This window comes from Tamandua tetradactyla, chromosome 4 (genome assembly GCF_023851605.1).
Source record: "Tamandua tetradactyla isolate mTamTet1 chromosome 4, mTamTet1.pri, whole genome shotgun sequence".
In the NCBI taxonomy this organism is placed as follows: Eukaryota; Metazoa; Chordata; class Mammalia; order Pilosa; family Myrmecophagidae; genus Tamandua; species Tamandua tetradactyla.
This window is the reverse complement of record NC_135330.1, coordinates 84,521,344-84,548,171: the sequence shown is the minus strand read 5'-3', so window position 1 is coordinate 84,548,171 and position 26,828 is coordinate 84,521,344. Positions and strand designations below refer to the sequence as shown.

General features: G+C 36.3%; 1 protein-coding gene and 1 pseudogene across 20 annotated transcripts in view; both read right to left on the bottom strand.

Moving 5' to 3' along the window:
- FAM120B (family with sequence similarity 120 member B) overlaps positions 1–26,828 on the bottom strand; it is a 203,219-nt gene that overhangs the window by 114,013 nt on the left and 62,378 nt on the right. For 14 of the 20 annotated variants that reach the window (XR_013174402.1, XM_077157954.1, XM_077157950.1 and 11 more), the window contains 3 exons: positions 20,679–20,851; positions 13,131–13,208; positions 3,770–3,862 (listed from right to left, as the gene is read on the bottom strand). Coding sequence is in view for 19 of the 20 variants with exons in the window: in XM_077157954.1 (XP_077014069.1) it covers positions 3,770–3,862; positions 13,131–13,208; positions 20,679–20,851 (344 nt within the window). In the remaining variant the exon portion in view is untranslated. Of the gene's footprint in view, positions 1–3,769; positions 3,863–5,154; positions 5,220–11,198; positions 11,341–13,130; positions 13,209–20,678; positions 20,852–26,828 lie in introns of those variants that run through there. The other 6 variants (XM_077157955.1, XM_077157943.1, XM_077157956.1 and 3 more) reach the window with 5 other exon arrangements.
- Positions 13,215–20,672, bottom strand: LOC143681153 (coxsackievirus and adenovirus receptor homolog pseudogene; annotated as a pseudogene).

The window sequence follows — 26,828 nt, the reverse complement described above, 5'->3', positions numbered from 1 at the left end:
CATGATACTTGGCTCAGTAATAATAATGATGGCAATCGTAATATCATGTTTTATAGATGACTTAACAGTTCACAAAATACTTTGGACATGTATATGATTCTTACAAAATATTTTAAGGTAAGCAAGGTAGATGCTCTTTTGTATTTCTAGACTTACACAGGTAAGTGGTCAGTCCCAGGTGAGACACTACCACACACAGAACTGAATCCTGAATGAGGATTCCTAATTCCAAGTCCAGAGCATCTTCTAAGCACATCACAATGGGGACCAGCTGTGAAACAGCTAGGTGATATTTGGAAAAGAGTTAAATATGAGTATCCATAGGAAAACAAATATCATGACATAAATAAAAGAGGGACTAGGGAGGGTGCCAGAGTTTGAGTTGAGTTCCTGGAGATTATTCTTCTGCCCTAGGTAAACTTGTCTTAAATTATCTAGAGATAAGAATCTATTTCCTCTCTTTAAAGCTATTTAAAGGAGATTTTACAAGTTGTTTATTTACTAAATAATTCAGTCCACTGCTTTTAATTTACTTTACTTCCTTACTAAAACAAACTCTAACTTAAATTCCACATAGGTGTATATATATGTGTATGTCTATTTTAACATGGGCTCTAGAAAGTACTTATTAAAGGATCATGTGGATTTGTAGTACCTTTTTTTTTTTACATGGGCAGGCCCCGGGAATTGAACCCAGGTCCTCTGGCATGGCAGGCAAGCATTCTTGCCTACTGAGCTACTGTGGCCCACCCAGTTTGTAGTACTTTTAACAGTCTATGTCCTCTAGAAGTACATACTCACAGAAAGGATGAAACTATGAATTTAAAAAGTTATAATAGTTTCATCTTGACCTACATATAAGCATAGTTCTCTAATTTCCTCAGTATGATAGCCTCCTCTCATCTTCTGAGTGATCACCTTTTGTACAAGATAAAAGGTAGATCTTTCATTTTTTAAAATTTAGGAGTAATACTTTTTTTTTTTTTTTTTTTTTTTTTTTTTTTTTTTTTTAAGACAGAGAGAAGGAAGGAAGGATAGAAGGAAGGAAGGAAGGAAGAAAGGGAAACATTTTCTTGTTTTTTTTATTGTATTCTGTTTCTCCGTTTTTGTTACATGGGCTGGGGCCGGGAATCGAACCGAGGTCCTCCGGCATAGCAGGCAAGCACTTTGCCCGCTGAGCCACCGCGGCCCGCCCAGGAGTAATACTTTTTACTCCTAAATTTAAAAAATTATATAAATAAAAAAGGAAAGTATTACTTTCCTTTTTTATTTATATAATTATTGCAGATTAAGAGTTCTATATTCCTTGACTTCTTGAGAGCAGATTTTTATGTCAGTAAATGAATGTGCATATATATATAAATCTTTATGCATATAATCTAATCATCTGAACTTTTGATAAAGAAATATGTAAATACATGTATAGTTTTAAAGCTATATTTGAGCTGTTGGGACAAGTAAAATAATGCTGGGCAAAAAACTAACAAGGCATTGAAACGCTTTCCAGAGTAGCAAGAGGCCCACCAGAAATTAAGAGGCTCAATTACCTCATTATCAAGACAAGGGGTTTTGAAACCAATGTCAAGGTTGACGCTACTGTGTGTCCCTCAGCAACCAGAATAGAGTTAAAACTTGAAATGAGATTCCACCCTTACCTAACACTATTATCCCTCTTCCTTTTAATGATAAGCATTTCCTGCATGTCTGTAAAAACAAATCTTGGGTTCAAGATAAGTAACCGGAAGTCACACTCTGTTTTTAGTACCATGGCTTGTTAAAATCACCATCCTCTTGGAACATTTCCCTAGATGGCTCTGGTGAACACTGATAGTATTACTTTCCATTCAAAGGATACATGCTACCCATTTACAGTACTCAGAATAAACCAATGACAGTAAGAGTTGGGTTAGGTCCATTTTTTTGATGGAGAAGATTAGAACAATGAGAAGAAGCCCTAGCATGTTTGAATGTAACGAAAATCAGTAAATGAAGAACTAAGAGTAATGGAATTTTGTATTATGTGTGTGGGGGGGGGGGCTTGTAAGAGCCTGTTTTTAAAGTGTACTTTTTCTAAGATAGCTTTATTCTTAATTATAATGTCTTTCTCATGGAAAATGGGAAAGATACAAGACCAGGATTTTACTTCAGCTCTAGTAACAAGTTGACAAATATAGGCAGGTCTCATTACAGTGAGGGACTAAGGAAAATATTTATCAAATGCCTATAAAGACAAAGGAGATTACACATTTTTTGGCAGTTAGTCTTGGCAACAAGCACATGATGTTATTATCTTATTTTATAAATAAGAGGAAACTGAGGCTCACAGAAGTTACTAGCTGTACATTCTTAAGAATCTGTTCAACATCATAAAGCTAGGAAGTGACATAATTCAGAACTAACCCACACCATTATGATTTTAAAACCCCAGCTCTTTCTGCTGCCTATGTTGCCTCAAGAGTTTCATCTTTCCATTTATTTCATAGAGTCCCTTTCTATTCTTACTTAGTTTTTTGACTGTATTGATAGGGAGACAAGGACAGGCAGTGAGAGGGTCGCAGTCCATAACAGAAGAGCTTAACAGGTTCCAGGGAAATTAACAGGCTGATGGCAGGGATGACAGTGGTGTAGAAGTCAGGTCTTGAGGGCTGGAACTAAAGCCTAGTGTCTAAAAGACCTCAGATAAACTCAAAACTCACATTTTAAAATTTTGTTTTGCCTAATGGGAAAAACACTTTACAACAGCTTTTTGACAAGTATATGATGAAATTGCCAACACAAAAGAAAAAAACTTTGGTACTACTTTTTTAATCAGACTGCTATGAGACTAGGTTTATGCATTGAACCCAGTACGTGAGAATTCTGAGGTTAGATTAAAAGGTAATTTATAAACGAAATTTATTATTATTATTATTCTTTTCATTAGAAAGACATATAAAACTCATTCAGTAAAATAGAAGTTAAGGGTAAAACTTATTATCAAATGGCATTTACAAAGCAAAGTATTAGGATTTCAACTACTTGGTTTTGGAATTTCCCAGCACTGAATATCTATCAGATCTCAAAGGATGGAGCTATGGAGAAGAATCACTGAGTTTATTCTATGATTGGGCTATTTTATGAACAGAATGAAACTTGAATAAAAACAATGGAGGATATGACTCTCCTAACCAAAGTACCTCATTTCCTTTATGAAAACATTAATTATTGAACACTTATTATAAGAAAGCACTGGGAAAGAATATAAGAGAGGTGATATGGTCAAAGGACTCCTGGATTACATAGTGTGGTATTTTTGTCCAAGACTCATAGCAAAAAAAGCAGAACAATATGTTTATGGCCAAAATTACTAAAACCTGGAAAAGGTGTTATATTTTTCTAAGGTTAATAAAGCTTATAAAGGATCAAACTATTCTCTTCAAACTATTAGAATATCAAGATATTATTGATAACTCCAAGTTCCTCAAAAATGAAATTCAGCCAGCACTTGATGGCATGTGATTCAGTTGCTCATAAAGAAATCTGAAATGGTCTCATTCTAAAGGATGCCAAAGGCTATCTGTATACATTTACTTTTACTACTCTGACAGGAATCTAGGCTTAGCGATTAAAAACTGACTGCTTAAGGAAGCCAAATCATTGCATCAAGAAAAGATCTTGACTAAAAGATTTTGATTTTCTGTGAAACACCAAATATAATGAAAAACACTGTGCCCTTGGTCATTCTAGGGTTATTATTAGAACTACAGGAGTCAGTCAGTCCTGTCTGTACCTGTAAGCTCACAAGTTGACTGGTAGATTTTCCTTGGAGGCACACAGCTTGAGCAATAAAGGCATGCAAATCCTCCAGGCAAAGAGAGTCCACCTGAAAGGCAGAAAAAGAAAAACAAAAGATGAGTGAGAGAAACGCAGATAAAAGGGAATGCAAGCTCTTCTTTCACACTCCAAAATCTGTAGTTGCAAAATTTTCTCCACTATATCCAATGTTTCCTATTTAACTCATAGGGGCAACAGCTCTTGACCTTGGACATAGAATAACTCTTTCTCTCTAGCAATATAGAAAACTCCAGAATGTCTGGGAATAATCGGGAGGTGCCAACCAAGTCCGATTCTCAGACCAATAAAGATGATCACTTTTTTTGGTACAAACTTCGAGAGTTGACCCTGAAATGAAAATAGTATTTCTGGGGTTTCCAGACAGAGATCATTATCTTAGTTTCCAGGTTGCTGTGAGAAATTCCACACAATGGGTTGGCGTAAACTATGGAAATTTACTGCCTCACAGTTTCAGAGGCCTGAAGGCTTGCTTCCTCCTGGCTGGCAATCCTTGAGTTCCTTGGCTTCCCCATCACATGCCAATGTCCTCTCCTTCCTCTTCGGGGATGCTGCTGACTTCTAGCTTCTCCCTGTGGCCTTTACTGACTAAATCTGAATTTCTTCTGCTCATGATGGACTCTAGTAATCTGATTATGACCTTCTCTCATTCAGTGGGGCCACTTCTTAATTAAAAATAACATCTTCAAGAGTCCTCTTTACAATGGTTCACACCCACAGAAATGCAGATTAAGAATACGTTTGGGGTACATAATTCAACCAAACCCAAAAAGACATGTTCTTCCCACGTGCAAAATCCTTTCATTCCATCACAACATCCCAAAAGCCTTAATCCATTTTAAAACAATTCTAAATCTAAAATCACATCAAAATCAGTCATGGATGTGGTCCATCCTGGGGCAAAATTCCTTTCAGTATGGTTTATGAAACCTAAAAACAAGTTATCTGTTTCTAAAGTACAGTGTTGAGGCAGGCATTCCAGAAAGGAGAAACTGGATGGAAAACAGTGGTCACAGGTCCCAAGATAGTATGAAACCCAGCAAGGCAGACTCCATTAGACTTCAAGGTCTAAATAGCCATTTCTGATAGAGGTTTTGTCCACCAGGCCTGTTGAAGCAATAGCGCCACCTTTTCCAAACTACCCCTACCCCCATCCCTGACACTTGGGCCTAGGCCCCATGCTCTCAGCATTGGTGGGTGGCCTTCTGCCCACTAAATAGGATGTTGGCCCCACCCTCCCCGAACACTAGAGCGGTGGTCTCATTCTGCCCCAAATCCGGGATACTGGTCCTGTCAGGCAACAGTAAATGAACCTTTACATACAAAATGGATTCTGTGGCATGACGGTCCCTTCAGTTTCTCTCCCTCAGCAGCTCTTCCGACAGGACCTGATGTGACAGCAAGATAGTGAGTACAAATGCGCCAACCCCACCTGCCAGAGGCCAGTCCAGGTAACCATGAGTGCGAAGTCATGCTCTGCACCAACCTGATATTTCCTGGGGACACTTGTGGCCACATGTCACCCCCACCTCTCTTTGTGTGGTTTTTTCTTTAAAACCACAAGCTGTCAGAAAGAGAGTTGGAGCCATTTTTCCTTTCTTTTTGCTACCAGGTTTTGCTGGCTCCTACCTGCTTGCTCTACCTTTGCTCTCTATCAATCTATTTCTCTCTAGCAATAAACCCCTTAAGCTTTAACTTGCTATCTCATGTGGAATCCTTTAGTGACCCTGTGCCTAACATTAACAAGTGCCGAAACCCGGGATAGACGTCTGACTAAAGGCTTAGCTTTCTGGCCCCTCGGAGCTATGGAACTGCCTTCCAGTCAACCCCTTTTGGAGATGGAACTGAGGCTTAAGTTTCCAGCCATTCAGAGCTACAGGATCAGCCTTCCAGTCACTCCACCCACTGAACCAGCATGGTTGCTATAGTTTCCATGTGGTTGACAGCTTGAGTTTCCACCTCAGATCATCTTAATGTGATGCCAGCTCACATCCATGGCATTCAAATGACTACAACCAATTTGGCCTTAGGTAGGTGATGCCTTTCTGCCCAGATGCCCCCGTGAGAGTTTTGTTCGGTGTCTTGGCGATACCTTAGCCCACCTCAGTGTGCCTGGCCCAAAGCCTGAGCTCAGTCTAAACTCTCGTTTTCCAGTGTAGCAATCAAAAAAAAAAAATTGGGGAATGCCTTAAGCAAGACTGCACACTTTCCTAATCCACAACAACAAACTGGGGACACCTGCTTTGTTGTGCCTGGATCTTAAATCTGGGTAAATTAACCTTACTTAATCCTATACTGGCCCATAAGCCACCAATGGAGATGCTAACTTCTGTAAGCCTCCTGTCTGCAGGGACCCAACAAGAGTAAGCATGTCCCAGAGGCAAATTCCTAGGGAGACCATAAGCCTTCAATGGAGCTGGTAACCGTCACCCTCAGAAGGAGCAGTTAAACAAAAGTTTCCATGAGCAGATTTCTGTAAGCCTCCTGCAAGCAAAATCCTGAGCACATAGCAAACCTCCCCCTCCATATTAAAAGTTAACAAATAATCGTGGGTAACACCCTAACAATTCCTAATTCTACCTCTGTCAGATGTTTACTTCACAATCTTGGTAAACTCCAATTAAAAAAGAAGACAAAACAAAACAACAACAACAAAAAATCACTTATTTTTCTCTGCAATTTGGCTTGGCCACAATACCCTTTAAATGACAAAAATGTTGCCCCACAACACCGCACTCCCAATTAACATATGGTCTAGAAGTTCCTTCTCCCAAACTTAACAACTTTATTCCTCTGTGCTATTCTATCCCATAAGTTTCATATCTGTTTAATTGTTAACTAATACATTTGGTATGTTAAAATAATTAATGCCTGTTTGTTAGCTAATTTGTTCAGTCTAATTGGTAATTAGTATTTTCCTACATTTATATAAATCAAGTGTTCATAACTGGTTACTAATTACAAAAATTATTTTAAAAGGGAATCTTTAGGCTGCATTAAAAATTTTAAAGTATTTGGTCATAAGTCTATAAAAAGGCTTTCTTTCTATAACATAATCTAACCTCATTACAATTTAAAATAAAAATATTACTATAAGTAAGAAATTAAATATGTTATTTCATCCCCTTTCTACAAAAAATGACGATGGGATGAGATGGTATATTCAGTCCTTTATGTATCCCTCTCAAAAATATTTTTTCTTTTCAAATAATAAATTTCCTATTTATGTCTGTATGCATTTTCAATGTATATAGTCTCATACCTCTGGATAGTGACAACAAATTAATAAGAAAATTATTAACAAGCTCTAAGCCTAATATCTTTCTGTCTATACAATCAATTAAAAGGTTTTCCTAAATTTAAGCTTGGTACAAATTCAATGAGCTCAGCATATTTCCAAAAACTTAAGAGTCAATGTACTTTAAAAGTTCCTCTTAATTTAAAAATATTATAAAAACAATAGAAGAAATTAAATAATGAATCTTTCAGTTAAGCAAATGGAATTTTATTCTGCTTAAGTATGTTCTCCCTAAATTTAAATTTACTAATAAATAAACCAATTTTATAAGTACATTCTCAAAATTCCTCTTAAAGTAGCCTAACAGGTTGCATAAACTAAGCAATGTACCTAATAATAGTAACACATATAAAATATAATAAAATTTAAATATGCTAATACTGCAAATATATTCTATTTAAGAAATCAATTCAGTTTAATAAAAATAAGTGGATTTTTATAATTTAACTGAAGTTTGTAAAAATAAATTGTCATAAAATAAGTGTAAAAAGTTATAAAGAAGTTTATAAAAGTAAATTCTGTCTGACATAATCAATACTAACCAAAATTTAATGTCTGTTTATCATATATTTCAAAAAAAGAAAAGCTTTTGTGTTATGCCAAATATTCATATAAAATGAAAATTTTCTCTGTGTTCTATTAACATAAATTGTTAGTATGCTCTTAATATAAACTATTTTAAAAACAATTTTTCTTAATCATCCAAATTTTGTGTCTAAAATATTTTATATCAAAATAATATTCTTATTAATGTTTATGCTGGCATTATCCTTTATTTTTAAAAAAAGTCTTTTCACTGTTAGTAATAAACTGTTACAAACAATTTGTTCTTTCACCTTGCATAAATAAGGCGCTAAGGTACTAAAATAACTTAACCTATTGCATAAAAAGTGCTTGAAATATATTATAATGTTTAAATTTTTTATCTTATTACTAATTAAACAAATAAACAAAATATTCATATATTTAAATATTATATAAATTCCTAAAAATTTAACAGTATTCTCACTATCAATGTTATATCCTAATACTAATCTATATAATGTTCAATAATGGTATGATGTTATTAATCGCGGTTTTAGCTATTTTAAAAAAGCTATCATTAAATTCTGAGGTACTTTACTCTTTATATAATCCTCAAACTCCAATTAAAAAATATAATGAAACTGATATAGTTAAAAACACGACAAAACAATATACAACGTACAAAATAATATTGTCTGCATTTTAAAGCTTTAACTTTTGTGTAAGACAAAAGAAAAATGTTTATTTTGTCCAAAATTTGCAGTAATTTAATCTGTCTAGTAAATTAAACAACCTAATTAAACTTTATTTAATATAAAACCTGGAATAAGGAATAAAATCTTAATGTTTTGTGCAAGTTAATGTCTTATACTCTACATTTCAGAGGGTTTAGGGCAAAAAGTAAAAAATGTCTGCAGAGTCCCTTAAGAAGCTGGGAAAAATAAAACTCTTAGGAATTCCCCAGGAAGCCAAGGCCTCAATTTTAAGGCTTGCCCTTATGAAATTTATTTCTATAATAGTAAACTAAACCTACTTAGAATTAGCGCCTAAGAGCCATCTCCAGAAGATCTCTGCTGTTGCTCAAATGTGGTCTCTCCTTAAGCCAAACTCTGAACCTGCCCCCGAGCATGGGACATAATTTCCAGGAACACAAATCTGGCAACTAACAACATAAAATACAACTAACCTTCTTATCACAGAACATGACTGGCCCTGGCACTGTGAGACACAAGCTCCAAAAATAAGCATGGCCCTAACAAGGACGAGCTGACCAAAAGGGGGATGCACCCACCCTTTCCACTTGCATGAGGCAGCCCCTCTCTCTGGTTATCTTTTCTGTCAAAATTCTGTTTCCATAATTTTACACTTGAAGTCATCCTTCAATTTCGTCCCTTCTCTGTTTCTTTCAGTTCAGGCTAGAAATGCTTCTGTTCATATAAATCTTGGAAAAAACCTTGTCAGCTCTGCTTACAACTCAAATGGGTCCAAACCATCAGAGAAAAAGACTTCCTACATATCCTTCCTGGAAAACTGCATCTTCAATCATAACTTTCTCTGAAACGGTTGCCTGGACTCATGTTCAGCCACATCCACTTTAGCAAGGTTTGCTCAGTTAAACCCTGACCCTTTGTGACTCAACCCTGGGAGGGCCCTGACAGAGTGGCTCTGGGCCTATAGCTTCACAGCGTATCCTATCCACCTGGGTAGGATGAGAATTTTTCAAAACATCGATTTTTGATTTCTTTGAGCTAAAGAGTTCAATTCTTAGCTTATTTCTTTCCTCTTGCATCTTATTATAGGCTGCAAGGAGAAAATAAGTTGTACCTTCCACATTTGGCTTGGAAATCTCCTCAGCTAAATATCTGAGTATACCACTTACAAGTTCCACTTTCAGTCCAACACTAGGGCATGAAGTTCTCTGCTACTTTCTAACAAACATCACCTTTCCTCATTATATCCTTCTAAGGCCTCACCAGAAATGCCTTTAATAACTACATCTCTGCTGACAGTCTCTTCAAAGGAATTTAGGCTTCTTCTATCAAGTGGATCACAATTCTTCCAGCCTCTATCCATTACCCAATTCCAAAGCTGTTTCCATGTTTTTAATATTTGCTGTAGCAATACTTCACTTTCTGGTACCAAAAAAATGTCTGTTTCCAGGATGCTATGATAAATTCCACACAGTGGGTTGGCTTAAACAATGGGAATTTAGTATCTCATGCTTTGGAGGCCTGAAGCTTGCTTCCTCCTGGCTGGCAATCCTTGGGTTCCTTGGCTTCCCCATCACATGCCAATGTCCTCTCCTTCCTCTTCTGGGATGCTGCTGACTTCTAGTTCCTATCTGTGGCCTTTTCTGACTATGTCTGAATTTCTTCTGCTAATAAAGAACTCTAGTAATCTGATTATGACCCTCCCTGATTCAGTGGGGCCACACCTTAACCAAAAATAATTTTCAAGAGTCCTATTTACAATGGGTTTACACCCACAGGAATGCAGATTAAGAAAATGTGCTTGTTTATGGAGTACATAATTCATGCTACCATACTTATCCACAGTGAGGCTGAATTGGGGGGGTTGAGCAGGGCTGGTATAACTACCCAACTTCACCAGTCTTTTAAGAAACTTATGACCTTGAATTCTGGTTTAAAATAAACCCTAAAATATGAGGGCCGTTAAATCCTTTGTGGAATCAAAGGACATTAAAAAAAGTGAGAAACAATGAGAGACAGAGAAACAGAGAAAGAAAGAGACAGTCTGGCAATAGCTGGGTGTCAAACAATGAAAATGAAGAAGGGTCATTATAAAGAGGAGCTGAAGAGCCAAGGTCATGAAAAAGGTCAGACACCATGGGCAGCACCCTGCTCTTCCTTAGGCATTCTCTCCTATCTCACGTGATTACGGGACTGCAACTCTTCTAGCTTAGCCATCAAGTTTTGCTAGTCATATAAAAACACTATGCACTAAGGTACCCTCTCCCTAAATAATTCCACTGCAAAAGTCAGAATCACTTTTTACGGAGGAGTGTACTCTGTCACAGATAAAGGCTTGAGGGAAAACAAAGAAGATACACAACAAACCCACTGATAACAATTTCATTGATTCTTACTGGATAATGAAAATAGCTAATATGCCTGTCCCAGATCAAAATGACCCCACCATAAATCAGGGACTCCTCACCATGAAACTTCCTCTCTTTGAAAGATTTGCTAAATTCTTCAAAAAGGAAGGTGGTGTGATGGATGTCAGGGAAAGGGTAAAACTGTAAAGTATGCTTCCCACTCATCATCTCAACCCAAGCAGAAGGTATGGACTGACTGCTGAGATCTAATAATATTCTTACTGACCCATTACTATGCCCATTTCTATTACAAAGCCAAGTGTCACCTTTGTATAAATGATAGCGATTGTAATTATCTTGGTGTTTTAGTTTGCTAAATGTTGCCAGAATACCAATATACCAGAAATGAAATGGCTTTTAAACAGGAAATTTATTAAGTTACAAGTTTACAGTTCTAAGGTTATAAAAAAGTCCAAACTAAGATACCTAGACAAAGAAATCTTGACTCAAGAAAGGCCAATATCTGTCACGTGGGAAGGCACATGGCTGGTATCTGTTGGTCCTTATTCCTAGTTGTGTTGCTGCCAGCTTCTGATGCCAGTGGTTTCCTCCCTAAGCATCTGTGGGACTTCATTTTTTTTTTATTAATTTTTTAAAAAAATATTACAAGAAAGAAACACAAACATTCTTAACATATGCTCATTCTGTTCTACATATATAATCAGTAATTTACAATATCATCATATAGTTGCATATTCATCATCATGGTCATTTCTTAGAACATTTGAATCAATTCAGAAAAAGAAATAAAAAGACAACAGAAATATAAAGCGAAAACAGAAAAAAATATATATACATACCATACCCCTTACCCCTCCCTTTCATTGAACACTAGCATTTCAAACTAAATTTATTTTAACATTTGTTCCCCCTACAATTTATTTTTATTCCATATGTTCTACTCGTCTGTTGACAAGGTAGATAAAAAGAGCATCAGACACAAGGTTTTTACAATCACACAGTCACACTGTGAAAGCTATATCATTATTCAGTCATCATCAAGAAACATGGCTACTGGAATACAGCTCTACATTTTCAGGCAGTTCCCTCCAGCCTCTTCATTACATCTGGGATACCAAGGAGATATCTACTTAATGCATACAAATACCCTCCAGGATACCCTCTCGACTCTGTTTGGAATCTCTCAGCCATTGATACTTTGTCTCATTTCACTCTTCCTCCTTTTGGTCGAGAAGGTTTTCTCAATCTGCGGGCCTTCATTTACCTTTCTGGGACACAACTGGTTCCGGCTTGCTTAGCATCTCATGGGAAGGCACATGGCAATGTCTGAGGGGCTCTTCACCTCGAAATGTCTGTGTCTAGGCATTTGCTCTTGCTTTCAGCACTCCAAACATCTCCAAAAGTCTACATCTCCACTGGCTCTCTAGCAACTCCAAAATGTTTCCCCCTTTAAAGAACTCCAATAAAACTTATCAAGACCTACCTTGAGTAGGTGGAGTCACTCAAGTCTCCATCTAATCAAAAGGTCACATCCACAATTAGGTGTGCTACATCTCCAGTATGGACTGAATCAAAGGTTCCACCCTAAATAAAAGATCTGGCTCTACAAAATTTGATCAGGATTGAAAGAAAATGGCTTCTCTGGGGTACATAACAGCTTAAAATTAGCACATTCTACCCTCCAGACCCCCAAAAGACATGTTCTCATAGTCTTTTCATATATAAAATACATTCATCCCATCACATATCACAAAAGCCTTAAACCATTTCAGTAAAAATCTAAATAAAATACAAAGTCAAAACCAGTATCAAATCTCATCAAAATCAGTTACAGGCATGGTCTGTTCTAGGGTAAAAATTCTCCTCTGGCTCTGGACCTTGAAAACTCAGAACAAGTTATCTGCTGCCTATATAAAAAAGGAAGAACAGTCATAGGATAGATATTCCCACTGCCATAGGGAGCAAAGGAAAACTGGGTCACTGGACACAAACAGTTTCAGAAACTTGCAGGGAATACTTCATGAGACTTCAGAGTCTGAGAGGTATTTATCAAATGACATTTCCTCCACAGGGCTTCAGAGAACAGCAGTCCATCCTCTTTAGGGGCTTACGCAGTGGTCTTGTTCTTTCCAAAAGCTAGGATGAGGGTTGTAAAATTGGGGGATGCTGGAGAAACCACCTTTTTCTCAATTCCACCCTCTCCCGAGTATCAGGGCAGCATATGGACTCTTTGCCATTTCCAGGGCACATGCTCAATCCTGCCAGAACATCGGAATGGCAGTGAGGCTTCCCCCAACCCCAAGGAATATGGGCCACTTTCTGTGAGGCCTGGGCCACCCAAGCTCTTCCTGAACATTGAGGCATATGGCCCACCCTCTATTTCCGGGGAAAACTCACCCTTTTCACGTGGACAGGTGGGTCTGCTCTCCTTGCCTGAGATTTCTTGGCTTCAGATGTTAGCTTCCATGGTTCTGCCTTTGAAGAAATTTTTCTTTCAATCTTGTCCCTTCCCTCTCTTTTTGACCAGATTGGTAGTGGTTACATTCATACAGATCTCGCAAGAAACTTGTTGGTTTTCTATGCAGTATACAGGGATCATAACCATCAGATGATAGAATTTTCCACAAAGCCTTTCTGGATAATTCCATCTCCAATCCTAGCTTGTGCTGAAATGGCTGACTGGTTCCATGTTTGGTTAAATCCTTAAACGGGGCACTATTCTCTGGAGACTCGCTTTCTAAAAGCTCAGAATTTTCTAAGCTATCTGTGTCTGGTTTCCTTGAACCCAAGAGTTCAGTTCTCAGCTTCTCTCTTTCCTGTTGCATTTAACTATAACCTTCAATGAACAACCAGGTTGCATTTTCCACATTTAGTTTGGAATTTCCTCCTCTAGGTATCCCAGGTCATTGCCTTCAAATTCTGCCTTGCATCCAACACCGGGATACATTTTGCCAAATTCCCTGCTACGTGAAAACAAAGGTCACCTTCTTTCCAGTTAGCAATGACACATTCTTCATTTCTGTCTAAAGCCTCACTGGAAAACTAGAACATCTGCAAATGTATACTAATCATCACCAAGAAAAGAGACCCCATCTAGAGAAGCAAGATCAAGCACAGAATATATATATTTTTAAATCCATAAGCCCTTTCTCTTTCTGTTTAGACTGAGTTTTTTTGGAATTTCATTCTATTTCTTGCAATTAGCAATTTCTGAGGAAGGCTGATATTAAAATATCAATATATGAAAAAAGAAAACCTTTTCCTATGTCGTATTTTTTGTAGTTAACTGGTTCAAACTTCACCACCATCTTTGTAGTTAACATGTCATAGATGTCAAATGTCTTAATAATATCCAATTTTTTAGAATTTCTACACAGTGAATATCATTATTTTAAAGTGTTTGCTCTACTATAGATTACATATTATATTCACATTCTATGAAGTAAACTTACTTTTCTTGATGATTTTCTCAGGTAAGCCATTTAAATATTTTTATTTTTGTGTTTTGTATTTTTTTTGTTAACTTGGAGGTCAGATGAAATAAGTATTTAGCTTCTCTGTAGGTGTTATACACTGATCAGTAAGTGATTTCATCCCATTTCACACACCAAGTCTTCTAATTTAGGCATAACTATGTAAAATTAAATTATTTTTTAAATAAATTTATCACTTTAGTCTTAATTATAAGAGAATAATTATCCCTGTGAATAATAATACAGTACCTCTTAATCTAATGGATACTACTGATTTATTGATTTACCAAGTATGGTTTTAATGCTTTCAACTTTTAAAAAGTTACAATTTAAATGTGTCCTTTAAAGCCAAATCATCAAGTCTATTTTATGTTAAATTATACTATAATCATTCTTGTTTAAAAATAAATTATAAGTGCCTGCATACATCCTAGAATATATTAAGCAGTTAATCAAAAAGTATTGGCAAAGTTCCTTGAGGGATGGGAGAAAAAAATATGGAGCTATTAAACTTTACCATTGGGGAATCCCCTGATACTGTGTCTAATTTTTAGGTACACCCAAATCAATACCTTGATCTTGAGGTCTATTCTTGTAAAGCTTATTTAGGTAGTGGAGAAGCTTAGCCTACCTATAGGTATGTCTAAGAATTACTTCTAGAGGACCTCTTTTGTTGCTCAGATATGGCCTCACTCTAAGCCCAACTCTAAGTGAAACCACTGACCTCCCCCCAGCATGGGATATGACATCTAGTCTCCCTGGCCGCATGGGAGATATCTACCAGAGATGAGTCCAACCTTGGCACTGTGGAATCAACAACTCCATCCTGACCAAAAGGGGGAAAAGAAGGGTACTAATAAAGGATCAGTGCAGAGAGAGTTCAAATAGAATCAAGAGGCTACTCTGGAGGTCACTCTTATGCAGGTTTCAGTTAGACATTGCTACCTATCATAACTTGCCAAACCCCAACCAAAACCACTCCATCCAATCCTGAAGAACACCTAGAGCAATATATAAGATTCTACAAAGGTTCCATGCACTAGGGTTACTTTCCAGAAACCTACAACCTCCAGATGGGTCCCTGGACCAAGTAAATCCTAAAACCTCGAGGGGCCAGCCTCTCCAGAACATCAGCTAGTTTCATCTCTTGACCCCTTACAACATGAGTAAGTTAGAATTACTTATAACATGAGTAAGTTACAATGGCCAGAGCCCAAATATCCCTAAAGAGTGGGAGAAAGATCAAAGGTGATGGTGAACACCTAACAGAGAAGTTAGGGTTTAATAAACAATATGATTACTGTATCATTATACTGATATTTCTTTTAGTTTCCAGTATCTTAGAGCAGCTAGAAGTAAAAAGTTAAAATTATGGAATTGTAACCCATATCAAACTCTGAGATCTGTTCTACAACTAATTGTTGCGCTGTGCTTTGAAATTTATTGCTTTTTTGTAAATATGACATTTTTCACAAATAAGAAAAAAGAAGTTGATTGTGATGATAAAAAAATACTTATTCCTTCTAGCCTCCTATATTCTGGAGCAGCTAGAAGGAAAAATCTAAGAGGATGGTATGGTAGCCCATGACAAACTCTGGGATCTGTCCTGTAACTATTTGTTGAAGAATGCTTTGAAAACTATTGCTTTTTTCATTATTTGTTTTGTATATATGATATGTTGCACAGTTTTAAAAAAAGTAAATTATAAATAGGAAAAAAGGTACAAGTAAAAATTTTCCTTCTTTTATTTGTCTTCCTTTAGGTGTATATAAAGATAGATGTAAAACTACTGTTCTGAGATTTTGGATCTTTTTTGTTTGAAGTGAATTGTAGTAACTGAAGGTCAACTGAACAACTAGCCAGAAAACAGAGCTAAGATGAATCATGAGAATGTGCTCAACACAACCCATTAATACTACTGGAGAAATAATCCAAAATATGTCTTATAATTGGTATCACAATGTCATTCATATCTATCTATCTGTCTGTCTGTCTGTCTGTCTATCCATCTATCTATCTATCTATCTATCTATCTATCTATCTCCATATTGGAAACAAAACACACTCATTTTTATGGTTGATGAAATTCACCTTATCGGTTATCTACCAACTTTACAATTTCCATTTCGGCTCAATTTCAACCACAGCTTCGGTGGATTAATAAACAATGGACATAAAACATTAATAAAAAATATATGCATGGATATATAATAAAAGAAATGTTTGTTTACATTTAAATATTAAACAATTCCTACCATCCTCTACTGTTTCATAATTTGTAAATATTTGGCTCAAAACAGTAATGCCAAAAATAAATAAATAAAATTTATATTGGTAAATGTAAAACTAATAATGAAGCAACAAAATTTCTAAGAGTTATTTAATCCTTATCAAATCTTTATGATATTTTAAATGGAGTGTTAGCTGTAGAAGGGGCCAGGGACAAGAGGACAGTTAGGATAGAAAAATCAGTATAATACTCCTTTGGGGTGTAATTCTACAAAAAATTTCTTAATGACAATGAGTAATTTGCAGACAATGAGAATTCAGGTTTGAAAAACATAATCACCTAACTTTCAGTTCCAAGAAAATGATAATTCAATGGTTATGCCAGAATAGACCCATCCTATGCAGAGATTAGAGGAGGCGACAAGATGGCTTAAAGTGGTCAAAAGAGTTTGAGACTATTTAGATAGGCTAAAGAAACAGACACTCATTTTTAAGGACTTTTTGTTGTTGTTATGACGACAGTGAGACAAAATCATTTTTTTATTGATTACTGTTCAGGCGATAAAGCTGTGGAAGGGAGGTAGGAAGAAGAAGATATGGAGAGAAGGTAGGGATGGAAGAAGGAAGGTATTTTTAGGCCTTCTTTCATTAAGGTATCTAAAAATGTGTGTGGAAAACTATTAACAAGAAAATTCTTTTTACTGACCTTTTAAAATGTTCATATATACATTAAGAATAAAATCAATGAAAAAGAAATCACCCAAATAGAGTGAGATTAACATTAAGGATCTGGTACTGCATTTCCCAGAGGGTAGTCTATGGCACACTAGTTTAGCAGGATAATGATGATGATACCAGTGAGCAATTCACTCAGCAGTAGCACAAAACACTTTTTATGTTTTATATAATATGATCCCCTAAAACCAGATGAAAACACTATTATCTCATTTTCAGATTAGAACACTAAGGTAAGTGCTCATTAAACATCTGTTAGATGATAAACAAATGTGACTTAGAAACATCTGTTAGATAATAAACAATGTGACTTAGATAAACAAATGTGACTCAGAATAATTTGTCCAGAGTCACACAGCTACCAAGTGAAAAAGGTGGGACTCCAGCCAGTTCTGACTATGGGGCCAGACCTTTTAACCATTACACTAAAGGAAGCCCAGTAACGATAGCACCCACGACTAAAAGAATGATGACAAAGTACAGGTGAATCCATGGTCAAAGAAGTTTGGGAATGCTGGCTGTGCTGGTTCAAAGCTGAAGGTTTAGTTCTTTTTTTTACATGCTAAAGTTATCTTTAGTAACTTTAATGCCTTGACTGTTTCAATATCCTTTGTTTCAATAAAACCACACAAAACTTTTGAAGTAAATGTCTTAAAGTCTTTGATGAAATTCTTTTTGATATATTTTAAGGGTGGTAACCTAATTTAGAACAGAATAGGTTTTAAATGACAAGAGAAGAAGTGTGGAAGCATAGAGGAAAGGCATGGAGGCTCTCATACCACAGACCTATCCTTGCTCTGTGCTGAAATTATCATAGGCACTGCTACCACTGTACTCAACTGGGGGAGGCTACCTTGGCAGGTGCAAAAGTCAGGCTCTGAGGAACGCATTCAAAGTCTTCACTTGGGACTTGGTTATACTGAGCCTTGGAATGTCCTCTGAGGTTGGAAGGAGATGTGGATCCCAGGGATGAATGGTAACTGCTGACGTAGCTCCTGGTTGTGGACATGCAGCTCTGTGGAGGGTGTACATCTTCCCTGATAGCATGATGAACTTTGTTTTCACATTTTTCTTTTCTGCACTTTTTAGATAAGACCAATAAGCAAAAGAGAAAGCACAATTCCTATAATAGCTCCTGAAATTGTTCCAGCTCCATTTAAATCCCGGTGTAGCAGGCACTGACCTGAACCCACTCTGTTTCTTACTGTATAACTCTATGTCCCAGAATACTCAATAGTGGTATTTTTTAATAGACATAATACGTGAAAACCAGGAGGTGAGCATTTTCTGAGTTAAACAATTTTTGCCATTCATATTCTAATGGAAGAGAATTTTCTTCTGATTCACATTTTAATTTTTAAAGTAATTTCTGATTTTCTGACCCATCAACATAACACCTTATACCTGAAGGCTGAACAAGAACTGCATGCTGAATTTCTCATTTCCAATAACAGGAACTGTTTTTACTTTGCACTTTTTTTTTTTTGCGTGGGCAGACACTGGGAATCGAACCCAGGTCTCCAGCATGGCAGGCGAGAATTCTGCCATGTACTTTGCATTTTTATGTGCCAGTATCTGAAAACTAAATTTGTTACATGTATTGAGGTATCGCCAGATTTGAGAGCACTGCTGTAAAATGCACTTGTCCTTTCAGATCTTGATAGTGGTCATAAATCTTGTCTCCAGAATATAAAATAAACACTTGATCCACTTCTGATTATCAGCTGGTGATAGCAGCCATTCAATGTCCAGTGGTCCTTTGTCTACTGGACTCAGGGTATATTTTCATGGCAAATAGTCAGTTTCCCCTTTGGTTATTTCAATCATTTGGTCAGGAGCTATTACACTCAAACTTCTGGTCAAATCTCCTCCAGGATGTACCTCTTCTTAATCTACAAATGCTCATTCCCCTCTTGGTCCCTGTCAAGATTACAAACATGAATTCCTGCTACCACAATTTTCCCCACTTATTTGAGGAAAATACTACTTTGTTATATATTAGGAATGTAATTATAAGTAAATATACAGTCCCTGACCTAAGGAAAGATATCATTTGGTGAGATGAAACAGACAAAATAAAGGCACACTTGATAGGACACGCTCTGGTAATGGCAGTACCTTAATCAGAGATCACTTAATCAGAGACCAATTATGAAGATTTAACAAGCTAAGGGATAATGGCGTAACCAGGAAAACAGGTAGGGGCTAAAAAGACAGAAGTGACTTAGAAGCTGACAAGCTGTGGACAGGTAAGAAAATAGGAAGTCAAGTTAGGTGCCCAGATTTCTGCCTGAGCATTTTTCTCATTGAAAAGGCCACCTGATGAGACAGGTTCAATTGGGAGGTACCTATGAAAAGTCTAAGTAGAGATGCCAAGTGGGTGGCTTGAAATTATGGGTAAATCTGGGAGAAACACTAAAAACAGAGCAGAGGCTACAGCACATAAATGTTACTGAAGCCATAAACTGAGGAACCCAACATTAAGGGTACAAGGAGGAAACTGAGCCTACAAAGGAAAATGGGTTGAATGGAGAAAACAGACTTTCAATAGAGCTATTCCTGCTGAGAGGGTTTAAGAGGTAGAAAGTGTAATGTGTTCACTGGATGCAACAACAGTGGCAACTACAATTTCTTGGGAGTAAATGACAGTGAGAACTAGATTGCAAAGGAATTCCAGAAGAATGAGTAGAAACGAAGGAAAATAATGGAGTTGGCAAATGCAGGCAACTCCTTCAAGAAATTTGGTTGTGGAAGGAAAAGTTAGAGAGAGAGTGATAGCCATGTTCTTCTCATCTAGTCCTGTGGGGGTAGACTAGGTTGTTTCAACTGAGATGTGGCCCGCTCAATTTGAAGACTCACTGGAGTCCTTTATGAAAGGATGAAAGGCAGGAAAAGCCCAAGGAGCTCAGAGAGAAACACCCGGAGTGAACTCAGAGAGCGAAAAGCCCCAGTGGAGTTAAGAGAGGACCCACAGAGGAAGACACCGGAACTAGGAGCTAAAGGCAGCAAAACCAAGGAGCAAAGGACCAGCAGATGCCATCCCTGTGCCTCGCTTTCTGACAAAGGAGCCCCAGATGCCAGTAGTCTTCCTTCAGAGAAGGCATCATCCTCTCGATGCCTTAACTGGAACATTTACATGGCTCAAGGACTATAAACATAAACCAATAAATACCAAATATAAAAGCTAACCCATTTCTGGTATATTGCACTCTGGCAGCATTAGCAAACTAACTTTTATAATTACAAATTATATAAGTTCCATTACAAACCTCAAGAGTTAGACATAGCAAGTAGGGTTTCTCAAACTTATTTCACCCCAAAAGATGCCCTAATTCAATTTTTTTAAGAGCATCTCAAAGGTCTAAAGTTCTGTGAAACACATTATGGAAAAAGATGATTCAGAGGCACCGCCCTATGGCAATATCCCATAGTACAGTATCTCATGAAAGATGAAGGCTATAAGTCAACAATGGATTGCAGCTACCAGAACGAGTCACTCTGACATTACCTGCACAAAGAGGTAGATCAAGAGGCAGCATAAAGCTTTAAATGGATTTTCTAAAGTCTGCAGCTCTTCTCTCGCCGAGGAAAGATTGAAACAGGCCAGCAGTGTGTCAAAGCGCAGGCCTTGGATTCCCGGCTCTTGGTTCAGCCACAGTCTTTTCAAACTAGGTGTGCCCCCTAATTAAAAAAAAAAAGGTTATTTACCATTATTCTTTGCAATAGCAAGTGCTGCTTCTAGAAATACAATAAAAGAAAACAAATCTCTTCCCTTCCTGACATACTTAGGACTTCAAACTTAAAGGAACTAGAAAATAAACATGAATAGAGATTTTTTATTAAAAAAAAAAAACCCTAAAGCTTGCTTAGACATAATTAGGTTTAGACATAATATATATTTCATTGAAAATATTCTTTTTAATGACTATGTTTTGAGCAAAATCAGGGGGTTCTGTTCCTATTCGAGCTGCACATTATCTTGCCAAGAATGCTTTTCAGCATATATTCCAAATGCACTGATTCAAAGATATAGCAAAGTGCTGCTGCACTGAGATAATTGTGGTGAGGGTACATGGCTTAGCTTGCTCTCATCTCCCTAAACTGGTGTTTCAGACTTTGGTGTGCATAAAAATCAGCTTCAGAGATTGTAAAACACTCATTTTCCTGGATTCTCTATCCAGAGATTCGGATTTCTGAAGTTAGTGATTGTGCCTGGGATTCTGTACTAAAACTAACAAACCAGAAGATTTTGATGTTAGTAGTCTGCAGACCCCACACTCTGGAAAGCACTTCTCTACAACTATTAAACAAATAAGAATTTTAAAAATATCATTTTTAGTGTTTCATTTCTATATATGTTTAAATTATTTAAACCGAAAGAAAAGAAAAACCCTTTCCTCATTTACTTAAATCACTGACAAAACAAACACTGTGCCAAAACACTTGAGTGGCTGTGGCAAGAGTTAATGAAGACATACAGAGCTGTAGCCACAGGAGCACAATTTTGCTCTTGCTTATTGAACAAACAGAAAGGTGCCAGTTTTATGATAGGGCAGATTAATCTGTAATGGATGACACATCTGCCCTTATTAGTAGCAGCTGTGAGTTTCTGTTAGTACCACTTGGCTATAACATATGACTAAAGTGCAAGGATGGCTAGGATATAAATGTTTCATGTGTTTATTAAAGAAACAAAACCTACTAACCAGATGGTATCAGAATTTAATGACTCAAAAAAAGGGAAATATTTCTTTTTTTTCTTTCATTACTTACACTGTTATTTAATATTCTCAGTGGTGTATTTTCCCTACTACCAGAAGTGAAAGAACTCAGTAAAAGTCACTTTAATTTCTTAATAGCTAGTGTTCTCTTCAACCCCACCCCCCCAAAAAAAAGAACCCTTATCATTATTTATTTCAGGGAAAAAAACACACAAAAACTTCATTTTTCAATTGAGAGAAAAATACACTGACGATAACAGGGAAAAAAGAAAAACTTGGTAACAGTAGAGATATGATTACAAGATAATTAATAACAAGTATCAGCTGTACTTCTCAGAAACACACTTTCAGGAAAGTAATCAGCAAACTACAGCTCATGGGCTGTATCTAGCTTGCTACCTATTTTCATACAGACGGCAAACTGAGAAGGGTTTGTACATTTTTAAACAGTTGAAAAAAAAATCAAAACTAAAATACTATCACACATGAAAATTATATGAAATTCTAATTTCAATGTTCATAAATAAAGTTTTATTGGAACACTGACATGCTTATTCATTTAATGTATCATCTATGGCTGATACTTTTATGCTACAAAAGAGTTCAATAGTTGTGACAGAACTCTATGGCCTGTAAAGTCTGGCCTGCAAAGCCAGAAATAAATATTATCCGACTCTTAAACAGGAAAAAATTGCTAACCTCTGATCTACGGTAAATGATGAACATGGATCTCAGTTATTTCAAATCTTCTAAATAAAATCTTGAAAAAGCATTTGCTCTCACTAAAAAGTCAGCTGCACTATACAAAATTTAGAAAAATAGAGAAGCATAAAGAAGAAAATAATTTCATTACCTAGATATAACCATATTTTGAAATATAGTTTCTAGTTCTTTCTTTCAATGCATATGAAACATTTATGAACATAATCTGAAAAGTTAGGTCTCTATCATAGAGTGCATAGAGGTGACAATGAAGAGATTTTACTTCGTGCTTTATTTGTTTACATTAAAGTTTAGTACAAAAAAATGGAGATTCATAAAATATATTTAGAACCAAGTGTAGCAGAATGCTAAATGAGGGATTTTCTGAATGAGTAACTTCATATGAAACCAGCAAACAAAATGACAGTGCTAATGAATACCTGTTATTCATTTCCAAAAGGAACAAAACTGTGTAAAATGGGTTTAGATATTCAAGTAAGATATTTCCAAGTATCTATCTATAGTAAAGGATATGAGAGAAAAACAAAACCAATGAATTCTGTTGTTTTCCACCTTCTTCCCCCCACTAATATTACCACAGCTATATATAAAATTTTCTGAAGGCTGAGAATTGAAAAAAGTCATTAATTCAATTTATTGAATGTCTACAACTCTAGGTGCTCTGCTAGTTAATTAATAGCCCCGTATGAAATATGAGCAGACCCTGCTTTGGAAGGAGAAGGTCATGCACACAAATTGTAATACAAGAGCAACAAAGGTTTGATTAGAGGAATACTGAAGTTCAAAGAAAGTAACAAACTAACTGGGGCAGGAAGTACTAAGGGAGTTTCCATGAAAGAGTTGGGTAGGAACATTGGGCAGGGCTTTGTCGGATAAAGGAGATTTCTTCTAGGATAAGGAGGAGGCAGCAATGGGTATATTATAAAATCTTTCCTGTTTTCCATCCTCTTCGCCATCTATATGAACATTAATCAATCATCCATTCAGCATATTTTTGAATAATTATCAGGCATCATAGTAGGTGCGAGAGATACAACAGGGAATGAAATAGACACAAACAATCACATCAATACATAATTACTAACTGTACTTATAATAAAAGTACTCTGAGAGCATATAATGGAGGACTTAAATTATCTGGGGGGGTCACATGGCAGGGGAAGTATTTGATCTGAGATCTGAAGAAAGAGTAGGAATTAAGATGAAGAAGGAAGAGAGAAGGTCTAGGAAAAGGTCTTTACCTTATGAGCAATGGGAAGAAATTGAAGAGCTAAAGGTAATGCTGAAATCAAGTATGTGTTTTTGGCTGCAATGGAAAATGGAGTAGAGGAACATAAAATGGGATATGGAAAGAACTAACAAGTATTACACGAGGCTCGGAAAAAGAGGAGCTGAAAAATAGATGGATCTAAGAGGTGATTAGGAGGAAATAAAGACAGGATATGGTAAAAGATCAGATATACTGAGCAAGACTCCTAGATTTAAGGCTTCTGGAATTAGATGGATGGTGGTAAGATTCAATGAGATGGAAACTGATACTATTTCAAAGTGTGGCCTCTTTGCGGGGCATGGCTTACTCAGGAAGGAGCAAAGTACTTGGAACTGTAGGCAGTCAATAAATACAAACTGAAGGAACAATTTCAATCTTCAACTTTCAGAGATCCTCTGTATGTAGTGATAACAATATAGCTAAAAATTTAAAAAGCTGCTGACTTACAGAATTGATAGATTTTAGTTTTCTTTTCACCAAATCTTTTATCAGACTAGCAGCATCAGTATCATCTGGGAACTGGTTAAAAATATGGATTCCTCCATATTTTTATGGAGGAAACCCAAAACCTACTGAACCAGGAATTCTAGGGCTGGGGTTCAGCATCCTGTGTTTTAACAAGTCTTCCAGATTATTCTCATGGAGGTAAAGTTTAAATAACATTCCTTTAAAGAATATTCTTTAACAAAAAGGCTAAGAAACATTTATCCAGACCAAAAAAAGTAAGTTGTCAATAATAATAAAAGATTCTTCAGAATGGCTAACGACAAAAATGGATTATAGAAAACTATGAATTTGAAAACCCATGCCCAGACAAGTCCCTTTATGCTGAAGAATCTTAATCCTAAATTTAATCAATAATTATTTAGTCAAGAAAAATTTATTGAATGCCTATTTTTATATTCATTTAGGAGATAAGACAAGTTCTCCAGAACTTGAATGAGTTGTTTTTTTGATTTTTTTGGATGCTGTATGGCAGGGGTCATATTTCATTCTTTTTCCATGTGAGCATTGCCTTATTACAGCACCATTTGCTGAATTTTTGCTGTTTTTCGTTTGTTTGCTTTGTTTGTTTGGTAAGTGCATGGGCCAGGAATTGAACACAGGTTTCCCACATGGCAGGAAAGAATTCTACCATTGAACTACCCTTGCACATCCCACAACTTGAATGACTTGTTTTTAAGAGAAGATAGTATATTCTGAGATTGTCTTTTTTATGCTAAAAGCAAATACATTTCCAGAATACATGGAGGTCCTCAGTGACTCTCTATATAGATCTTAATTACAAGATTGGTTCTTTTTCTAAAGGCAATAAAATGTCACGCTATCAAATGCTAGTTTCTCCTCTACACAGGGATTTGGATCTCAGTTAATAGATCTCCAATCACTGGCAATAATTGTCATCACCATTTTAATCAGGAAAGGATGTGAATTTCTTTGAAGAACCATTTGGATTAGTTCTATTCTATTGATAAACTTACTCTAAGAAAAATGTTTTTTAGCTTTACAGGTGTGATAACCTAAGAGGTCTGAGACTACCAAATGTAAAATAAATTTCAAGTTATTTCAGCTTAAAATAAACATATTTTAAATCAGAATTGGAAGGCAGATGAGCTCTGAGAAGAGAAGTTCAAATTCTCAAACTCTCAAACTAGATGGTGTGGAAGAGATTCCACCCCCCACCCCCCCACCCCCCACCTATATGAGCCGTGGGAAAAGATAGGCTCTGCCAAAAAAAGATCAAATGTGGCCATTTCATTTCACCCAGAAGTTCCATGGGCATATGAAATATTTCAAACAATAATCTAGAGGACTAAACAAGCAATCTGGTCTCTAGATCACTCACTAGCACTGCATCTAAAATGCATCAGCTTCAAACTCAATAATCTAATTTGGTAAAAGTATCTGTGTGGATAGATGGACAAGGCAGCCTAAGGGCTTTTTCAGGGTGGACAGACCCCCAGAGGACCAAGCAGAAGGGAGGGAAGAAGGGGGTCATCTCTATGATGGACAACTCTGAGGACTGTCTTAAGAGATGCTTGAAGGACTCAACCCCTGGGTGGAGGGTTGCTAGACGTGCCTCATGAGTTATAAATCAATTGCCCCATTAATGTTTTTACAGCTATAAACACAAGTGAATAAAGACACTCTTAGACTTTAAGCCATGGTATTTCTATATGCTTTTTATATGGAAATAAGTATTTCAATAGCTGGATTTTACCATTATCTTATGGCTATTTTTATTGCATATTCCTAGGGGAAGAAAAATCATAAAGCTGTCTGACTTGTGTTCACACTCAGATTGAGAGAGTAAAACTTCTAGAATTAACCTGCAAAGATCTTATCCTTCACTGATGACAGTGAAGGTTTTAATTCGTAAATTTAATTTTAAAAATGATTATTTATTTAGGATTCTCAGTTGGTAGAGCATCTCTGGCCAAAAGAAAATAAAACTAAAAACACTGGCTACTCATATTTAATTTAAATCTTTCCTTTCCAGTGAAGTGACAAACTTCAATAACCTATTTACAACTAGCAAAAAAGTTCAATCAGGTATAAATAGAGTGTATTAACATCTCTCTACATTAAACTCTACATCAACATGGATGAGTTGTATAATATGTTTGCAAAATGACATTGTTACACTGCTATCTAATACATTCAAACTTTAGTTAACGTGGCTATAAAAATATTTAATGCAAGACTGAATCCTTGGCTTATGACTCTAATGTGTATTTGTAATCCATTTATTTGACAAAGCTTCAAACTATATTTTACAAATGGAAGAAAAATCACTATTGAGATGTAAGACTCACTACTCTTAATACATGATGGTCAGGCTAGGTAATTTTAGAGTCTGGCAGCAATGCTAGCATCCATGGAATACACATTCTATGGGTGCCAATTGCATATGCATGCATACATTTAACAGTTGGTGACTTTA